This window comes from Gastrolobium bilobum, unplaced genomic scaffold (genome assembly GCF_033153095.1).
Source record: "Gastrolobium bilobum isolate Gb01-03AN ecotype WA unplaced genomic scaffold, APGP_CSIRO_Gbil_v1 utg522, whole genome shotgun sequence".
Classification (NCBI taxonomy): Eukaryota; Viridiplantae; Streptophyta; class Magnoliopsida; order Fabales; family Fabaceae; genus Gastrolobium; species Gastrolobium bilobum.
This window is the reverse complement of record NW_026897044.1, coordinates 34,457-57,501: the sequence shown is the minus strand read 5'-3', so window position 1 is coordinate 57,501 and position 23,045 is coordinate 34,457. Positions and strand designations below refer to the sequence as shown.

Genomic DNA, 23,045 nt, shown 5'->3' with positions numbered 1-23,045 from the left:
TTACCACTTTATCGGTTATAGGATAAATGTATACCAGTTTGTTGTGCTATTTATTATCATTAAATAAGTTACCGTTGTAAATTAATTTTATATTATTCTTACCCAATGTAACCCAAAAGTCGTCTATATTAGACGCACCCTTTCAATGCAAAAGAGCCAAGATTGATACCAATTGTATTAGTAAATATTACTCAATTTTTTTCTTTAATCTTTTACTCTCTCTCTTATATATATATATATATATATATATATATATATATATATTTCTCAACTTTCTATCCTTTGAATTTCAAACCTTGTAATGGAAGATTTTCATAGCGGCACAGAAAGGCCATGATCGCCTTTTTTTGTTATTTCATATACATAATGTCTAAATACATATATGATATATCATTCTTTTTTTGTAGTTTGATATAATTTGTATTTTATTATTATTCTTACCTAAGTTTTATAAAAATTGCCCCTGTTAGAATATATATATATATATGTAAAGATTTTGTAGATGATACTTACATGCACATTCAATATTGGCGTACTTATTTAAAGTTTTTGCTATTCAAGTAGTGGGAGACCACCTCTTTCTCTTCCAATTCAATCAGCAGCAACTTGTTACTGTTTTTTTTTCTTCCTTTTCTTATCATTATTTTCAATTAAATATTATTATTTATGTTTTAGAAAATGGTCCACACAAAAATTGGGCATTCACGATTAGTATGTTAGCTAGGGAATGTATTAGTTATGTTTTTTGTAGATATATTTACACATTCATTGACAGTGATATATCTAATTGTAAACCTTTTGCTATTCAAGAAATTAATGAGTAAGCTTTTTATTGTTATTATTATTTGATATACTTTTATAGCTACAATCTTCTTAATTACTATATTGATGTGTACAGGCTAGATATATTTAGCTTTTTTTTTTGTCTAATGATTCATTATGTTTCATATAAGGGAAATTGAAAAGTTACGTTACAGGAATATAATTTTTTTTTCCTACAGATAGATAGATAACAATGCCAGCCCGTTTTTTTTTTTTTCAAAAAAATTTACTGTGGACCCCACAGACATTGTGTCTGCAGGAAAGTGAAGGTTTTGTTCTGTAACATTACAGACATAAACCCCTTCATATAAATATGTTTCAGTTTATTGAAGAATGTATGTTTACTTTCAAATATAACAGTGAAGTTCAAGTACAAAATAATTGATGCGGTTTTTTTTTTACAATATATATATATATATATATATATATATATATATATATATAAAAGCAAAATTATTTCTGTAGTCGCTGCATCGCAGGCTATGATACACATGCGAATCATGGGTTTTTGTTTTAAAAAATTGAGTGGGGTCCACATTTTTATGTTAGCTTCAGAAACTGCTCTCTACACCAGTTGCAGAAATGACAGCCCCATAATTTTTTTTATGATAATCTGAAGATGTAAACAAATATATATGTGAATATACATTTTTTGGTCACTCCAAAAAATTTAGTCAAATATCCATCACTCTCGTCTTTCTCTCATTCCAAATACATCCTTATCATTTTTTTTCTTTAACGAAATTCTTTTGTTCAATTACTATTGGTTCTCTGAACCATTTACATAATGATGGACAAAATATGCTTTAAGCTAGAAGAAAACTAAATTAGGAAGATCCGGTTCCTAAAAGGTTTGATTATTTTTAGTCTGATTCGGTTCAGTTTAAAAAGTTCAGTTATGTTCGGTACTTTTTTTTGTTGTTGAACGAAATGGCCCAATATGAAAATTGAAGCCAACTTTCTTCGTGGTTGTGCACATGGGCTATTCCCAAGTCCATTCAGAGCAGAGGCAAAGCATGTACATGTAGCCTCATCATGGTGTTGGCTTTTGAACCCTTTAAAACTTATTATCCATTGGGTAAGAGAAAATTAGTTAACTCTCACAGTCTTACATTAAAATATAACCTCTAATGCTCGTGAATGAATCTCACATGTTTTGTCTCATAATCTCGGCTTGATTATTCTAAAGTTCTGTTATTCATTTCAAGTCCAGAGTTACCCCACAATATTAAAATGGAAAGAAGGGGGATGTAAGAGCTGCAACACCGCCTTTTTAAAAAAAAAAAAAAATGCGTGTCGACGATACACGGTCAGCATTTTAGGACAGATGATTAATTCTCCGACACGTTCTGACACATTTTTTTGATACGCAATCAACTTTTTTCGACATGTGGTTAACGTTCCGACACTTTTTTTTTTGTCTTAATTTTTTTTATTAACTAAAAATAAAAAAAAATCATTTATAAATCAATATATTTCTGTTATGAAATTTGACATGAAAAATTAACAAGGTACAAATTTTTTTTTTATATTTTTATGTTATAAAGTTTGAATATTTGATTGGTTATATGACTTATTATGGACTGTTAATGTATTACATATAAATTATATTATATATATTAAAATTATTATTTAATATCAAAACGTGTCGAAATATGCCATTTTTTAATATTAACGTATTGGCGTGTTGTGTTCCGTTTCAGTATCCGTGCATCATTGGATGTAAGTATTGAAAATCCTAGTTTGAGTGTTACTGTGTCACATTGGTTAAAAATAGATTAGAGGATTATATAAGTGGAAAAAATCATAAATTTAATTTCTTAAGATTTTGAAATAAGATTTGAAGTTGAATCCAATTATTGTTATAAATTGTGCTTGGCCTATGGATAATAATTTACCCTTACCTTTGGATTCCTTTGACAATAAAAAGAGAGACGCAAAAAGATTGTGCAACCCATAAAAAAGAAGCCTAATTACCGTGCTAGGGATTACTTTGATTCTTATAAAGGTTTTATAAGAGTTATGTTGTAGGAAAAGTGATTGTGTAATGTTATAGAGATTCGTTTTGCGTACCGTAATTTTCTTTTTTCTTCAAAAAGTGTGGGCTTCACAAAATGTTGTGTGTGTAGGAAAGTTTGTTGTGTCATGTTAAATGACAAATGCAAATCCCTTCTTATAATTATAAGTTAAGTTAAAGTTTTAATTTTCATTCTTATTATTCACCCTACGTAATTCACCGTGGTAGAGGGATTACTTTGGTAGAGATTTGAGGAAAGCTAAAATGTTTATTCTAAGCCAATGTCATATATCCAATTTAATAAGAACAAAAACATTTTAATAAGCTTTGATAAAATGTAATTAAGAGTTGAGACTTGAAAGAAAATAATAGGAAAGGACAAATATATCAACACTGCTAGTAATGGCAAGTTCATTTGATTTTTGGGCGAATTCCAAAAGTTGGAAGAGAGAGTCATGCCACTATTTATTGTTGGAAGAAGGAACATAATTACAGGCCGGCAAGCCCGTGTCAAACTATATTCATTGAAGCACCATATCTTCAACTTTTGGTCGAAAAGGTTATCACATTACCTCTGAATTGAAAGGTATTCTTTTTGACCATTTGTTGTTCTTTGCTCATATGAGTTCAAGTATCTTTCCTCATAAATGAATATAGACACTATTCAGTCCAAGTCACCTGGACTGGGTGGGTGATTGGGGTTGAATCTCCTTTGGTGGTGGAGGGTGGCTTCTTTTGTATGCCTTTAGACAATGGTGTCATTGGTGTGTTATCCGTATGAACTCCAACTCTAGCTAAACTAGCAAATGTTTAAATATTTGAGATGGAGAATATGTACATGATATGTTGAGTCTTTGTATATATTCATAACATGTTGGAGACCTAATTAGACGCTGGTGTAACATAATTTAGCAAATGGATATTAAAACCATAGTAGGACAAGTTGTATATAAAAATACAATTTAACCCCAAAACTTAAATCTTTAGGAAAATATCATATTAATAATTTTATATTATTTTTGTAACACACTCCCTTACACAAGAATTCATTGAATTTGAAAGATGGATAATACACAAGTCCCACTTGTAACCACTTGCCTCTTACTTATGCTAAAATTTTTCATAATATTTAATTATTTATTAATAAAATAGGTGTAATGAGGATTGAACTAGTAACTACTTGGTCATGGACTCTGATACTATATATAAAAAAAAATTCAATCCAAAAAATTTAAACAAAAACCACATTAATAATTTTATATTATATTTTTTTAAACAAATCACTTAGATACAAGCATATGCCTAAATAAGGAGTGAATTTTGGATACCACCGCCATAGGTACACTCTTTCCTCATTCAGAAAATAATCAGGGTATAAAGATAAATAAATAAAAAATACAAGATACATATAATATTAAAATTTTCTTATTTTGGAAAGATAAGGTATTGAATTCAGTATCACCGTGGTATTCAAAAATTTTCCCTAAATAAGTGATTAGACTTGCAACAAATACAAGAGCAAGTTAGTATTGCTCTTTTTAAGTTTTGCTCGCGGGACTTGCTTGTTCAAGCGAGCATATCCACGAGCTCTCCCCCTCTCCTGCTCAGACAGTGACTACTGTCTCCAGTTTAATTAGCTTGTAGAACTGCTCGCTCAGATATGATTGACTTTGGTGGTAAAGATGGAGAACAGACACAAATGAGTCCATGCATACAACAAAAAAAATAAAAATTGTAAGAGATTATGTATACTGAAGCAACATTTTTAAGTTGTTATTGATTGTAATTAGGATTGTCTTTTTTCATATTGCATAGGAGAAGAGCTATCTCCTACACACACATAGAGAAGAGAGAGGAGAGAGAATAAGGAAGAGAAATAAAATTTAAAATGGGTCTCATATTTACTTTGTGTCTTATGCATAAGATAACAATCTTATGTAACATAAGATTATTATTTCCCTTATAATTATTATGTACACAACAGCTGGTGTAGTAGCAATATCATGTTAAGGTCACAAATTCTGTTCATACAATAAGCTTTTTGCAAGTCCGTTCCAAAGGATAAAAAGTCTTTAAGCATTATTATGTAGAGGAGGATAATGGGAGGGACAAGGAGCAAAAGCCAGCAACAAGTGAAGCTGATAGTATCCTCAACAATCCTAAGGACTAGAGCATAAGAGTCTTATAACCCTTAAGAAGGGCTTAAGACAAAGGAAAGTATAGTATAGTCCTTACAAAGTTGGAAAAGAGTCATGCCACCATTTATTGTTGGATAAAGGGACATTAATTACAAGAGTAGCATGATCACATCCCTGGTCAAACTAGATTTCGTTCAAGCACCAAATCATCAATTTTTAGTTGAAAAAAAGTTATCAGTCATGTGGAACGCATTACCTGATGCAGCTGCAATATTCCAATTTTGGCAGTGACCCGCAACGTCATCATCATGCTGTTGTGAGGATGGAGAGAGCAGAGCAGAGCAGAGGATGGCTACATGGTTGTAGTGGAGAGGAGACCAATTGAGGAAGACATTAGACATGGACTAATTGTGTTGTGTGTTACCGTGTAATGAGCAATAGTGGATAAATTATCCACACATCAAAGATAGAAACACATAGGACAGGAGTGACATTAAAAATGACTTACATAACCACCAAGCACGTGAAATGAGTATGGATGTTACAAGAAATGAAAAAAAAAAATTCAACATAGACAAACCATGATGTGTGGCCCGTTAATATATTTTTTTCTCTCCTTGTATTGTGGGACCCATACTGAATATTGTCTCTGCATGAAATTTTTTTCATTTCCTATAACATGACCGATTCACTTCACATATAAGATTGAAATTTAAGGGTTGGAATTTTTATTAGAAAATGGAGATGGTCATGATTAAACTTATGACCGTGTATTACAGATTTTGATATCATATAAAGAATAAAAAAGTAATAAGTTCAAAAATTTAGTCTGTTCAAATAAATGGTTTTATATATTATATTTTTAATAGGAAGAATTTTTCTTAAAAAAATAAAATAATTTGGAGAAAGATCGTGAAAAAATTAGGAAAATAGAAGCAATTTCAATATAAATAAGTTAATCAATAATGTCGATGAGTATACTAATTTTAGAATAATTTTGAAAATAATTATAAAAATATTTAATTAAGATATTATGTTATAGACTTATATATGTTTCAAAAGCCTATTTATAATTAATATTAATAATTATGTTATTTTCCTTTTAAATTTAATTTAAATTATAGATTGAAATGGTACAAAATTTACAAAATAAATAAAAATTTGTATAATATTATAAATAAAAAATATAAATTTATTATTACAGCAATTATATAATTATGTACACAAACGTTGACTCTTTTAACATCACAACAGCATGTAGCACGGCAACAACAATGCTCGCAATCATATAGTCTCATGACCAGAATTTAGAACCATGGTTGCCACGTTAGCTCCAAATGGAAAGGTATTCTTTTTTACCATTTCTTGTTTTTGCTTGCTCCCATGAGCATAGACATAAATAAGTCCATTCAACTGTAAAAAGAAAGAGTAAATACTTTTTGATTCCATAACAAAAATACGGTCTCTACTTTAGATTTTTATAAAAAAAAATTAGTCAGTTAATCCTTAACAAATTCAAAGTGGACTTATTTTAGTCCTTTTGAGGGACAAATATGGGTCTTTTTTAAAATTATGAGGGACCACGATTTTAACTAAATGGGTCTACTTTAAATTTATTAGGGACTAACTGATTAATTTTTTTTTGTAAAAGACTAAAGTGGAGATCCTATTTTGTGTTAGGGAGCAAAAATGATATTTACTCACAAAGAAAAAATCTTGTGAGAGATTCTGTAAACTGAAGCAACTTCTTAATTCATATATACTTGTAAGCAGCACGTACACGATAATATACGCATCGAACAAAGGAGCAAAAGCCAGCAACTCTATGCTATACACTCCTTACAATTACATCATCATACATAGTCTTCATTAAAGCCCCTCCTAACAAGTAACAACCCCTCATTTGGGTTCAAATACCAACAAAGGAAAACAAATTGAGAAATTAAAAAAAAAAAAAAAAAACTCTCCATTAATAATAACATGATTTTTGAAAGCCATATATTTGCACAAATTAAAAAGACCGCTAGATATGCAATAGCAAACAATATTAATATCCTATACATATATCCTTAATTTGGTTCAGGGTTCAGGGTTGGTCGGGGCTTTTCTGCATCCAAATGGTAGAAAGTGGTTTATCCTTTGTCCAATTCCTTAGCCTAAGAAGCACATAAACAACCATTCCACACAAAAAGCCAAGAGCTGCACTTGACCCAACCAATGAAACTGCAGTGATAATAAGGGTCACAAAGGAATCTTCTTTGCTATTCATGTCCCTAGCGCACATGGCCAGTTCAATCCCAGCAAACAGAAGCAACACACCCAATATTCCCACTGGAAACTGGTTCAAAATGTGTGCCAAAGAAGTCCCTAACACCAACCCCAATACCAATTTTGCTGCACCAAGAAGTGCCACACAAGCACCACTTCTTCCACCAAATTTATACTGTCCTGCAAGTCCACCAGCCCCATGGCACATTGGTAAAGCACCAAACCAACTACCCACCAAGTTCATCAACCCCACTGTCACTGACAGTGATGTTGCAGAAAATTCCCTTCCTGGGAACAAATCAGATGACAATTTACAAACAGCTACCACAGAGTTCAGAATTGATAACGGTAGTTGAGGAATTGCACCCTTTATAAAACCCTTCTTCCATGCTTCCCTAGAGAATTTCACCACGTGTATGGAGGATGGTCCAAACTTGATTTGATGCACCACATGATGATTCCTTATGAAGAGCAAAACAACACCCAATACAAAGACCATGAAAGCAGAAGGAAGTGAGAAAATAATCTTCCTCACTCTGCTTGTCCTATTTTCATTCCTCCTCCTTTGGCCACCCAAATCATCACTTTCTGCAGGGGCACAACACTCACGGTTCTGTTCACCAGCACCATTCACTATGACAATAAAACAAGCACAAACAATGGCCAAAACAAGACCATCCAACCCAAGCCAATGCCTATGACCCAAAGATTTAGACTTTGGCAAATCTTGAATGTTCCTCACATATCTAACAGCTGTGAAAGCAAATGACAAACCCTGTCCAAGTTGAATTCCCCTCACGACAGATAAAGGTATCAACTTGTACACAACCTGCATCAACCCGGTCACACCCAGAACGAACAAAGTGCCACCGGTTAATATTCCGGCAGCCATGATCTCCGGCACACCGAAGTTGGGGTCCGATATGGATGCGGCGGCGATGGCCTTCATGGGCTGAACAGGCATAGGGACACCATAAATAGCACCAGTGATGATGTTGTATACACCTGTGAAAATCAATGTGGTTCCGAGGTTAAGGTCCCTGGCTAGTGTAAGAGCAAGAACTATAGGTATGTAAGTGCCAAGGTCACCCATGGCACCATTTAATTCACCCCATTTTGAACGGAAAATCAAGTTGGTTCTCACTTTCTGAACCACCCCTTTTGCTGAGAATTTTGTGGCTGGTGGGTTAGTAGGAATAGGATTGATTTGGGGTGCTTCAGGATCTGAGATTGGAATTGAAGGAGGGTTTTGGTATGCCATGGAAACAAAACAAACGTCAAACAATAATGTTTCAAATGTTTGTTGCAAAAAAGAGCTTCTTAGGTAGTTAAGCTATTGGAGGAGTGAATGTGAATTGGAATGGGGAAATGAGAATTTGTTTGTCTTTTTATAGGGGTTGTAAAGTCAATGTTAGGAGGGAACAACTTGTTGTCGTTTACTTATGCAATGAAAACGTAACAAATAAAGCCTTTGACGATATGTTGTACAGTTTTTTAATCTTACATTACATGCATAAAGTGCGATTATACACGCTAATCAATATCATATTGCCGGTTAATTATTGTTGATTCTGTTGATTAGGATATAAAAAAAATGATAAAGCGGTCATCACGATTTTTTGTTTATGTTAACTCTTAGGTGGTGTTTGGTTGAAAGAAGATTTTTATGAATAATAGGGAAATGAGATTAGTAGGGAAATGGCTGGAAAATGAGTTGGATAGGAAAATGTAAAAAAAGTTGTTTGGTATGAAAAAAATTTACTGGAGAAATTATGTAACTTTTGTAAAGTCTATGTTTGACTTTTGATAAAATATAGAGGGAGAAATAATGTGTCATGACGAAAATACTCCTGTTTTTATAAAATTTACAACCAAACAACCAAAACAAATTACAACTCGTACGCCCCGTCTGCAACGCTACCTGGAAAGTCGTCTGCAACCAAAACAAATTACAACTCGTATGCTCCGTCTGCAACGCTACCTGGAAAGCTGGGTTTCTTTGAAAAAACCACCTCCTGCAATGGTTTTTAAACAGTGCAGAAGCATAGGTAAATGTCAGTAAATTGAAAATGGTATGCATCCATTTTTCCTGGGTGTTCAGCCAAATCTCCGTGAACCAAACGTTGACTTTCCAAAATGTTATCTTCATTTGCACGGGGTTTTTTCAAAAACCCATTAACCAAACACCACCTTAGTTTTATTACTAAACAAATTCAGCCAAAAAGAAAGTCAATAGTTCCTTGCCACTTAAAAATATAGCAAGTTGTGAAAAAGTTAGATACTTAGATGTGGATAGAAATAGAATATGAGGACTTGAATCTCATACTCAAAAAAAAAAAAATTACATGAGGAATATTTTCTAATTTTATATAATAGTACTTTTTTAGTTTAATTTCAAATTAATTACCCATTAATAAAAAAAAGTAAATTTATGAACCAATTTATAACGCAAAATTAAAATCTGAACATTTTTTATAATGACATGAGAAATAGATAGGAAGAATAAAGTATTCAAACTAATAATTGACATGTATCTTATATGTGTCAAGTTAGGAATGTGTCTGTTCCTAAAAATTGTGTTGTCGTAACTCTAATTAACCCCTTTCGAAGTACTTGCAACAATTGTTGTAAACACAATGATAAAAATCCCAGCAGTGAATGAATTGCCAAAATGAAATCCAAACTAATCCCATTTAGAGATTCAAATAATTTGTTTTATGTATAGTTTTTTTTTTTGATGAATATAGATTTTTTTATGGATCACAAAACTCATTTTGACACCATAAGCAACAACAAGTGGTGTGTATCCTATCTAAATACATGATGTTGCCTATCATTTTCGCAAAAGTCAACAATAATACAACAGGCCGGCATTTGATTGTGATTCCACGAAACCTATTTGCAACTCAATAAACTTAGAATTTTTTTTCTATGTGAATCCTTTCATCTTAATTTGATGTGAGACGTACGAACACCAAATTAATAACTAAATAAATTAAGGAAAAATATTCTCAGCATGAGATAAATTTTTCCTCTTACAAATTCTTCGATAACTGTGTCATTTTTTTATTTTTTTTTATTTTTATTTTTCAGGTGATGGAGTCCACAAGTTTATCTCTATAACAAAGGATGACTTATCTCTTTTAATATGAGATTAATAAAACCCTTAAATTAATGATTGTTTTAGTTAAAAAGAGTTCAACTTCAATCAAGAAAAAAAAAATGACAATCGTTATCAATATCAGTGTAACTACACAGAGATTGGAGAGAATATTCATGGTCCAATGCCCAATCATTGTTATCAGAGAATATTCATGGTCCAATGTCCAATTATTATTGCGGAAAATTATAGCGATGGGTTTATTTTGGTATTTCATTTTTTTTTAAATCATGTTTTTAAAAAATTACAAATTAAGTAATAAAAATTATTGATTAGAAAAAAATTATAATAAAGTTTTTAATTTTATAAGTTTGTAACTTTTATTACTTACCTAATTAGTAACATTTTATATAAGGTTTATATTTAAAAAATAGTAACACAAACCTATATCATGAGTTTTTAACCCTTTTGCCCCTAATTAAATAATTAATAACCAATTTGCCCCTCCCCCAGAACTATCCACCATCCTGCCCTCATTTAGTCGATTAAGTTGCACTTTTAATCGACTAAATGGGCTAAACTCAGAAATTATGAAACGCGAATTTTAGTCGACTAAAAACTCACCTTAATCGACTAAATTGTTTGCACTTTTAGTCGACTAAGCACATTATTTAGTCGACTAAAGATCGCGAAAAACCCTATATCCAGACCTCTCTTGGCCTCATTTTCAAAATATTCGAAATCATAACTCCTCTCTTGGTCTCTTTCTCTTGTTTGTCAGCTGGGAACCTTCCAATCACCCTTCCATTTCATCCCACCACCTCTAAGGCATAGTAATTGTGAAATCATTGTCATTTTCCTTTATTTCTCAATTGTTTCCCCCAAATCTGAACCCTAACCCCTAAAATCTGATTCCTATCCCCAAAATTCGTGTGAAAGATGAGCTCAAGTCCAAACATGTATGTTACCATGATTTACTATGATGGAAAGCATTATGAAGGCCCCAACGGTGTTCAATTTGAAGGAAGAACGAAAATGTTGAAAATCAAACGGGGCACTACGTACAATGAGCTGAAGGGGAGGATTAACCAAAAATTGGGGCTACACGGCAGCCATGACATTCAACGGATGATATGCGATTTCTCAAGTGTGAACCAACAAACTTAGCACCCTACCCTAAGCCTAACCTAACCTAACCTAACCTAACCACATCAACCCTAACCCTCACCCTCACAACAAACTTAGCACCCTACCCCTAACCTAAATCCACAAAACCGCAAACAGAAATCAAATGCATGGAGAAAACAAAAAAAAAAACTAAACTTAAAACCAAATGCAAGTCAGAATACGTTACCTAAATGTCGATTTCTCAAGTGTGAACCAAGGAAGCTTCAATCGCACCTTCAAGGGTTGAGATTCAGACTTGGTTGGAGAGAGGGGACGGAATGCAGCGATTTAGTTGATTAGGGTTTGAAAATAACCCCCTTTGCGAAATGGGAGAGTTTTTAAAAAACCTGATCTGCGACATTTAGTCGACTAAATAATGTGCTTAGTCGACTAAAAGTGCAAACAATTTAGTCGATTAAGGTGAGTTTTTAGTCGACTAAAATTCGCGTTTCATAATTTCTGAGTTTAGCCCATTTAGTCGATTAAAAGTGCAACTTAGTCGACTAAATGGGGGCAGGATGTTGGATAGTTCTGGGGGAGGGGCAAATTGGTTATTAATTATTTAATTAGGGGCAAAAGGGTCAAAAACCCCCTATATCATCATCTAAATCTTTCTTACTTTTTTTTTTTGGTAAATAAAATCTTCCTTAATATTTACCAAAAAAAAAAAAATCTTCCTTACTTTACTTTTTGCGGTTTTGCCTGCTTTTACATAATTAAGAATTTTTTTTTTAAAAGAAACCTAATAAAGAAAAGCTTCTTTTAAGAAATACAAAGTACTAGACATGATGAGTATTTTAAGAATTTTGATTATATTATATTTTTAAGTTAATAATTTTTTATTTTTTATATTTAAAATGTATCAATATTAAAAATATATTTAATTAGTTAATTAATTAAAATATATTTACCATTTTTTACCAAAATTATTTATTTTAAAATTCCCTTTGACTAGGATTTATGATCAAAAAATATAAATAGAATTCAAAAATCAAAAGATAGATGACAATACTAAAACTCAAAGAAAGAGAAACTATATTTAAAGAAAGGGAAAAACAACTATGTTGCTCGAGAGTATTTTTCCCTCCTACAGACTCATTGAAAATTGAACTGACATTTTATTTTTATTTTTATTTTTTTAAGTAGTGAATTTTATCATTGTATCTGTAATAAGAGATATTTTCTCTCCTGCTACATGAGAGTCGACGAGCCCTTAAAAAAAGATATGTGGCATTCAAATAAAGAGGATAGCATAACAAACAAAGTATGAGTTTGGAAAAAGTTTTAAAAAAAAAAAAATATTTTCAAAGTTACTCTTCCGAACTAAAAAAAATTAGTAAAATTGAATTTATTTATTTTATTTAGATAAATTGAATTTTTTAACTTAAAAAAAAACTTATATAATTATCGTAAAGAGAAATTTAGACAAATGTAGAGGTAAATTATCAATAATTTTTCGCTAAAATAAAAATAATTAGTAAAATCCAACTTTGTGAATCATTTTGAGCAAATCTGATTTTGTGGAGAATAGTGTAATAAATATAAGTTAGGGATTTGGATGGTTTGTATGAGGTTATAGATTCAAACCTTAATGTCATTATTGTATAAAAATCATAATACAAGTTATGAGAAGTGAAAATATCATTGGTTTTATATGATTTTCTTAAATTAATCATATAAATATGTTTTTAAAGTGAAAAAATGGATTATAATTTATATAACCTTAAGGGTGCATTTGATTTGATATGTTTTTATTAATAATTATAAAAAGGTTACATTATTTTATTATGTTTCTTATATTTAAAACTTTGCAAAAAAAATAGTTAAAATAATATTTGCTTTCATTATTTCCTTTGTAAATTATTAAAACAAGAAATAAAATAAAAATAAATTAACGTAATATTTTTATATTTATTAATAAAAACATATTATTTTAACAATGACACTAAGAACAAATCAAATGAATTACCCTAACCATTTGCATGTAACGCTAGTTATCTATACCTGACATGGTAGTTTAGAAACACTTATTGCCATTGATCATACGTAATATACTCCATTTCCAAAATCCCACTTATTGTCATCAAGTAACTAACTAGTGAAACCACTTATGATACATGGTCTAATGTCCATATATATATATATATATATATATATATATATATATATATGTTAGGATCATTTTACACCAGTGTAAGTTACACTCTTAATCTTGTCCACTGATCCCATTTATATCTAAGGGCTCAAATTTTTTAGTAATGTGAGCCATTGGATACAAGTGGATCAATGGTCAAGATTGAGTGTAAGACTTCTAACTCTTACACCAGTGTAAGAATATCCTGCCCCATATATATATATATATATATATATGGGATAGGATCAACTTACACCGGTGTAAGAATAATAAATCTTACACCAAATCTTAACCGTTGATTTCCGTGCATCCAATGGTTGAGATTTATTGGGAATTAAAAATTAATTAATGAGTGAGACCTAATAAATCTTAACCGTTAGATGTAGAAAATCAATGATTAATATATATATATATATATATATATATATATATATATATATATATATATATATATATATATATATCTGCAGTTGCTATACGTGCAGCAATCAAATACTTGCCGTATATATATTTGAAAGCATTAAATGCGGGGAATCATAACCATACACCTGTCATTGCTGCATGTAAAGCGGCTGCAGAAATGATTTTACATATATATATATATATATATATATATATATATATATATATGGGGCAGAATCATCTTACATCGTTGAAAGAATAATAAGTCTTACACCAAATCTTAACCATTGGTTTTCTGCATCTAACGGTTAAGATTTATTAGGTCTCACTAATTAATTAATTTTTAATTTCTAATAAATCTCAACCATTACATGCACGGAAATCAATGGTTAATATTTGGTGTAAGATTTATTATTCTTACACTGGTGTAAGATGATCATGCCTCATATATATATATATATATTTATATATATATATATATATATATATATGAGGTAGGATCCTTTGACACCAGTGTCAAATTTTAAATTTGACACCTCATCTGATAGCCGTTAGATCAAAAAAGATCCAACGACTCTAATTTGCAAGCAAGTGATACCATTGATCTTTTTTTATCTAACGACTATCAGATGAGGTGTCAAATTTAAAATTTGACACTAATGTCAAAGGATCCTACCTCTCTCTCTCTATATATATATATATATATATATATATATATATATATATATATATATATATACATACATACATACACCCAATGGGTGCAGCTCAGTTGGTAACTTGGCGCTGAGTTAGTGGGGTTGGATATGTGTTCGATTCCCGCTGAATGCATTCCTGGGGAGGGGGCTGAACCTTTAGCCATCACTGTTCCCCCGCACTCCGGATTAATCTCATAGCCGGCTCAAAGAGTCGAAGCTCGTGGGGATACCGGAGGGAGCCAACTCGTCTCAAAGAGATAATTAGGGTTGGGTAACTCCAAATATATATATATATATATATATATATATATATATATATATATATATATATATATATACATACACACACACATATATATGGTAAAATCATTTTTTCGGCTGTTGGATGTCCAGCAATAAATCTTACACCGTTGATTGATTATGATTCCCCGCATTTAATGATTTCACCGACCTTTATATAGTTATAATTTCCCAAATCTATTTGCTGGACATCAAGCGACTAAAGAAAAGTAAAGCTATATATATATATATATAGGGTTTAGTGAGTATCAAGTGACTTAATGTAAATTAGGTCCAGTGCACTATATTCTCCCGCGAGAATATAGTGCACAAATTTTTTTGCCTATGTTCTCCGGGGAGAACACCTGCAGAACACTATTGTAATGTTTTTGCACTATATTCTTGCGGGAGAATATAGTCAAAATTCACTCACTGAAGAGTCCAGTGACTGAATTTTGGATTTTTCGATATATATATATATATATATATATATATATATATAGGGTCAGGATCATTTTACACCGGTGTAAGTTACACTCTCAATCCTGTCTGTTGATTCAACTTATATCTAAAGGCTCAAATTTTTTAAAAATGTGAGCCATTGGATAGAAGTGGATCAATGGTCAAGATTGAGTGTAAGACTTCTGACTCTTACACCGGTGTAAGAATATCCTGCCCCATATATATATATATATATATATATATATATATATATATATATATATATATATATATATATATATATATATATATATATATATATATATATGGGTTTAGTGAGTATCAAGTGACTTGATGTAAATTAGGTCCACTGCACTATATTCTCCCGCGAGAATATAGTGCACAAAATTTTTTGCCTATGTTCTCCCGGGAGAACACTGCAAAACACCATTGTAATGTTTTTGCACTATATTCTCGCGAGAGAATATAGTCAAAATTAGTGACTGAATTTTGGATTTTTCGTATATATATATATATATATTACAACTTGAATTGCAATATCATCCTTAGTTCTATACTTACTTGACCATTTATGATTGTATGTCCAACCACAAAGGCACAAAAATGTCGCCTATTTCCACTGTCACCAGGAAACACTTTTTATGGTAATCTTATTTACATCCATGACTGAATGTAACAATCATCTCAGTCATTGACCCATTTGTCCCAGCTAGCCCACCCCCCACTAACCACCTGCTGGTACACACCATCATAATAGCAACCTTGTCATTGTATAGATTAGTACCTATTAATTTATTTTGTTTTTAGAGTATTGTATAATTAAAATGCAATACAATTAACTTTTAGTTTAAAAAATTTGACAATAGAAAAATATAGCGAACTCACCATTAACACATTTAATTGCTACTTATTTTTAATGGTCTCTATCTTTATTCTGTATATTTACAAATATCTCACTCATTTTTTATTTTAGAAATTTAAATTTTTAATCATTACCTATTTCACCTTTTTATTTTTTCTAATAATATTTTCAAAATACGAGCAATATCAGATTTTATTATAATTAACAAGTGTCTGAACATTACACAATATTTTTGAATTCGGATCAAATATAAAAAATATGTAAAATTATAAGGAAGTATACATAATTAATTCAATTAAAATATAAAATGTACAGATTTTAAAAATGTCAAAATTATATAATTAATTTCAGATGAAGGTTATACTCACAACTCGTTGTTCCTTACAATCTCTTACAATCACTTTTATTATCGTTTGATCCAGTGGCGGAGCCAGCATGGCAAGTCAGCTAGTGACAAAAAATTCAGCTAGTGCCCAAATAGCTACGGTTATTTGGCTACGACCAAACGTGGCTAATTTTCGAAAAAAATTGAAACAGAATTTGCCACGTTCAAGTGTAGCTAAATGAACGTGGCTAATTAAGCCAGTGCCAAAGCAACTGCAGGTTACAACGTGGCTCCGCCACTGGTTTGATCAAAATCAAATCTATAGCTATAAAATAATATCAAATAAGAACCTTTAATTTGATTTTGATTCAACAATAACAAAAGAGGTTATAAGTATGACATCTCTCATTATTTCAAAAGGTTTAAATTCATTTTTAAAAAAAATTAAGAATTACACGTATCATTCTTTAAGGAGTGTAGACAAAGAGATTTAACTACTTTATAAAAGCACATTTTAATTTAATATACAGGAGTAATCAATAATTCCAATCATATTTTATATTATGTTATAACTCCGTGTAATGGCACATGATAATAATCTGGTTTCTTTATATATAATTAACTTTATCATTAAATAAACATGAAATCATATTATTTTCATTTATTAATCTTAATTATATTAGGATAATCTTACATCAAAATATATAAAATATCGGATAAAGATATTATGTAATTTTTAACTACAAATCCCAAGGGATGACATAGTTGATAAATGGAGAACAGTGACCATTGTGCCACTGTTCCAAGTCTTATTTGCCAAAATACCACGCCTACGCACCTTTTTTCCAAACTGCCACGCAGGCAAGTTCGCTGGGAGTAGTAGCGAACTAGGTGTGGTGATGTGTCAGCAGCCTGATGGTGCGCAAGTTCGCTACTGACACAGGCGAATTTGAGTGCAATAAATGCCTCACCTGCCAAGCCACGTGGCTTGCACGCATGGAAGGTCGCTGGCCACATCAGCGAACTCTGTGTAACGGCTAGCTTGCCACGTGGCTGACATGCACCAAGTTCGTTGGGGCTGGCAGCGAACTTGATGTAACGGCTAATTTTCCCATCCCTATATAAACCCCATCCCCCTCTCCCCTCCCTCTTTCTCTCTCATTTTTCTTCTCCCACTCTCATCCTTTCTTAGAGCCTGTTTGGATTCTCTTATTTCTAAGCTAGAAGCTACTTATAAACTAAACCTAAAAAAAAGAGCTTAAAAAAGAAGCTAGAAACTATTTGGAAATTACATAAAAAAGTTAGCTTAAAAATTACTCAAAAGCACATATCTCAAGAAAATTATTTCTCTCTCTCTATCTTTATCACTATTCATTTTAAAAAAAAAGCACACAATTCAAGAAAAATAGATAAGAGCTGAAAAAAAAGCTCCTTCTAGGAGCTTTTAGTTTTCAGCTTTTTTCTTCATTATAAAAAAAGAGCTTTTCCCAAAATCTGTTTGGCCTAGCTTATGCTTATAAGTAGCTTCTAGCTTAAAAAAGAGAGGATCCAAACAAGCACTTAATTTTCTTTCTCTCTCATTTGCATTCTTTGTCTTCATCTGAGGTTAGTCATTTATGATTTCATTACTTTTTTTTACAGTTTTTAATTGTTGTTACTTATATTATATATAGGATGAAACATTAGGTTAGATGACATATTATTTGCTTTATTATTTTAAATAGTTTAGTAATTGCATGTTAATATGTTAGTAGTTAAATATTTTATAGTTTAATTAATATATATAATAACTTTTTTTATATGCATTCTTTATTTAAAGGATTTAGTTTAGATAATTTTTATATTAGTGTTGTTATATTTTGTATTTAATGATTTGTTAATTATGCAATAAATAATAATACTGAATTAAAAAAAATTATTTAGTTCTAGGATTGAAAAATAGGTTAGAAAATTTTGACATTGGCTTATAATATGTATGATAATCTTATTAGGTGTAGTAATTTATATTAATGTATTATTTAATAATAGCCTTTTGTTTGATATTATTTATAGTGTTGAATTGTAGATTAAAAAATATATATTCTAATGGTATTAGTTTTTGTATTTAATAAATTCTTGATCATGCAATAATCAAAATATTTGAATTAATTAACATTATTTAGTTATAGGATTGAAAAGTAGGTTACAATAATTTTGACAATAATGTATGTATTTATTTATTTATTTATTAGTAATTAGTATTTATTTTTAGATATTATATGATTTTTGTATAATATAATATAATATATATATCTTTGTATGCAAGTATTTATTTTGTAAATATAATATAATATAATTTAGATTATAATATATTATATTAAATAACAATATTGATTTATTTATTTCTTAGTAATTAGTATTTAATTTTATATATTATTTAAATTTTGTATAACATCATATATTATTGTTTTATGTAATTTAATATATTATATCATTTTTGTATTACACAATTAATCTTGTTAAATTATTGTATTTTATAATTTTTATTATGCAATTGTTGTTACTAATAATCAAATAACATTATTTTGTTATAGGTTTGTAAATACCATTGTAGAATTTTCTTTGTGTTATATTATTTGTTGATTAGGCATTATTATCCAAATTTTAGTATGTCATTACTAATGTAAGTGTTATTAATTGTTGTAAGTATATTAATGTGGTTATTATTTATTATTTAGTATGTAATATTCAATTATATATGAATTAATGAATAATTAAATAATGTTGAATATTTATTCATTTCTTAGTATTTATTTATTTATTTGTTGTAAATAGATCCATGGAGCAGCAAGATCCGCACGAGACTTTCATTGACCCTGGTCCATTCTCGCGCTCTATCCTGACGTTGCAGGACAAACACATCTCCACGCATGTGTGGAACGCATCAAATGACGCAAATGTGCGTGATCGTGTCCTCAATGTCAGACACGCTGCGTCACACGATCATTTGGATATACTCGAGGATATCCACCCTTACCTTAGGCAGGCAGGGTTTTATCACGTTGCGCGTCTGCGCAACCATGAGGTTATTGATACGTTGACTTTATAATAGGTGAAATTACATGTTGTATGTTTAATAGATTGTTATTTAATGTAATTTTTTTTTTTCAGATTGATCACTCACTCATCTCGGCCCTTGTTGAGAGATGGCGGCCTGAGACGCGCACATTCCATATGTCGATGGGTGAGGTTACGATTACCCTGGAGGATGTCCACCATCTGCTGGGATTGCCCACAGATGGAGAGGTTGTATGTGGCCGCGTTGGAGGCATCCCTTATCGCAGCTGGTTAGAGATTTCTTGGGGGTAGAGCCGAAGCGAGCGCACGACATGTATAAGAACCAAATTTCTCTGACATTTCTGAGGGAACAGTTTCTGTATTACCATCAACATGCTGGCATTGAACTTGGCCGTATGAGATACACACGTGCTTTGATCTTGTGCATTCTGGGTTGTTGCTTGTTCGTTGAGACTGCATCGAGCTTTGTACATGCGCGGTATCTACTATTTCTGGATGATTTTCAGCGGACGGGGACGTATTCTTGGGGTTCTGCTGTACTGGCTACCTTGTACAGGGAGTTGTGCAAGGTTACTGAGCCAGGACGATCTGATATGGGGGGATGTGCTCTGTTACTACAGTTGTGGGCATGGACGCGTTTCCCTACTATCTCACCCGCACTCCCTGCAATCACTGACGCGGAGGCTATTTTTGGGGCCAGGTGTGTGCCTTTTGAAAGTTTTTATGTTTTCTTGCATATAATCCAACCATCTCGGCAGGAATGCGTACGACTCATCCCAATCCCCAAAACCCTCACAACTGCCTTCTGCTTTGCTTTCCAGGCCTTTCTGTATGATATATGAAATCCTAGACACGATGCAATCCTTTCCTGGATTAAGCCAATCTTTACGCTAGGCTCTTCACGCACCATTTCTGCGGTTTAAGAAACAACACCATATTAGTGTTACGAAAACGGTATTTATTGAAACATAGAGAGTCTGGTTGACTTACCGATGATCAATGAACAAATGAAACTAGAGTTAAGTTGTTTGTGATCCTGTGAAAGTATCTGACTAACACATGTATGGATGTTGTTCCATATGCCTATGATCCATTCATGACCGCCTTTTTTAATATATGCCCGCATTCTCCATGGACAACCGTCATTGTGATTTTGACAAATCATTATCAGCCTTTTCGTATCACTTTTTAGCACGACAGTTGTGCGATTCTTTGCCATACAGTATTGTTTGATGGCCATTTGTACATCCTGTTTGCTTTCAAACTGCTGGTCCTTATAGAGTTCTTGACCCATTTGCCAACTTGGTACTTGTGCCCCTTGCATGTCATCAATTTCTTGATCGGGGTGTGCCCAGTTAATGTTCGTGTAAAGTGGTATTTGCGCCCAAAATGGTACACTATCCTCCCATGTTTGACACAAGTTCAAATTTCATTACTAATACCATTTCAAAAAACAAATTAAAAACAAACGGTAAATAACCTTACCTGGCACACATGGTTGGTCATGCGTACCAACAATGCCCGGTGATGGAATCAGTTCAAACAATGCAGTAGACGGCTCTATTTCGAAATCACCAACAACGTCTGAATCCGATGAATCACTGTCAGAGACAAGCCCTTCATCAACATCTTCCTCTGAACTCTCAGTACGCCATGACAGATCATACATGTCATTAGCAGGAATAACATCTAAAGGCATTGTTAGTGGGGGTGATGGTGGTGGGGGCGAGACATGCATATCATCCGGAGTTACTTGCGGCTCCCTGTTAATGTCTATGGAGTAACTGGGAGGGACGGAACTTTGAGTGCTTGCCTCTCCACCAGTGTTTAGTTCCGCAAACAACTCGATGTATAAGGACTCATCTCCGTGCTGTCGAAATGCATCAACTACTAATGACACATCTTCAACCTCCACCACCTCCACAGCAACCCATTGCACCGGGTTACCAGAAGCGCATCTAGCAATCAGTCGAGACAGGGATTGACCTCGTTGTAATCTCAACTTCTTGTATATTATTTTCTTCAGCTCAGTATATTTGCAACACGGACTCATGCGGAAGATCTTCGTATCTCCTTCAAACACTTGACCGTTCGATCCAAAATATCTTCTCCCATTGTAATATAGAAGGTATATTACATCGTTGTTACTCTCATTCATTATGTACTGAAATAGCAAAAAAGTAACAAACAAAATTGGAAACTTTAAGGAAAACGGACGAGAATGACTTCGGGAGAGGAAGAGGGGGTGTGTGTATAAATAGAACTGAGTTCGCTAACTAGGGCAGCGAACTGTAACTGTCGGCAGGTAGTTCGCTTACCTAGGTAGCGAACTTGTGGGGGGACTGCCACGTCGCACACAGTTCGCTGGATGGAGAAGCGAACTGCGTCAGTGGTTGCCACTTGTCACCTAGTTCGCTGTCAATGTTAGCGAACTTTGTGGCAATTGACACATGGCAAAGAGTCCGCCTGGTCCCCCAACGAACTGTGTTGGGGTCAGACACGTGGCAAACTAAGTTCGCCTTGTCTGTCAGCGAACTCTTCATACGTGTCAGCATTTATTGCACTCAAGTTCGTCTGTGTCAGTAGCGAACTTGAGCACCATCAGGCCGCTGACACATCACCACACCTAGTTTGCTACTACTCCCAGCGAACTTGCCTGCGTGACAATTTGAGAAAAAAATGTGTAAGTGTGACCTTTTGACAAATAAGACTTGGAACAGTGGCACAATGGTCACTGTTCTATAAATAAGTTGTGCTTAAGACGCAAATTGTTTTGGCTGAAAGATTACTGATTTGATTCTTAGGCGAAGTATTTTGGAGCCAATAAATGAAATAAACTTTCATGCTTTACGTTACGAAAAGATTTAATTTCATTCAAATGGGTGAGGACACCCATGTGAAATTTTTTTTAACTACAACTTACTTTTAAAATAACTTTCTCCATATTAAACAAATTAAAGCTTGAAAATTTTGTTTAATGGATTCATAATTATATCCGTGAAATTTAAAAATTGAGCTAAATCTAATAATCTTACACAATAATTATGATTTTTTAGACAAAAACAAAGTTCTCTATGTCCCTCAATATATTTTCAGTTGCACAATAAGATATTATCACGAGAAGATTGCAATTTTTAGGGTTCTTCATATAATTCTCATCACGTGAAACACCTTCTTATCCATTCTCTGAATTTGCCTTTTTTGACTTCGATGAAACTTTATTAATTTAACGTCAAAACACAGACTGAAAAACTGCAAGAGGGATGAAAATGATCAGAACCTAGTAGGACTTTATGACCAATTTGTTATTCCAT

The 23,045-nt window shown here is 32.2% G+C and overlaps 1 protein-coding gene across 1 annotated transcript; it reads right to left on the bottom strand.

The window, feature by feature from the left end:
- Positions 1-6,944: 6,944 nt before the first annotated feature.
- LOC133303667 (molybdate transporter 1-like) lies at positions 6,945-16,405 on the bottom strand. The gene is made up of 2 exons (XM_061503616.1): positions 16,393-16,405; positions 6,945-8,511 (listed from the first exon to the last, which is right to left on the bottom strand). The coding sequence occupies exon 2, from the start codon at positions 8,504-8,506 to the stop codon at positions 7,064-7,066; it is 1,443 nt and encodes a 480-aa protein (XP_061359600.1). The 5' UTR covers positions 8,507-8,511; positions 16,393-16,405; the 3' UTR covers positions 6,945-7,063.
- Between the last annotated feature and the right edge of the window lie 6,640 nt (positions 16,406-23,045).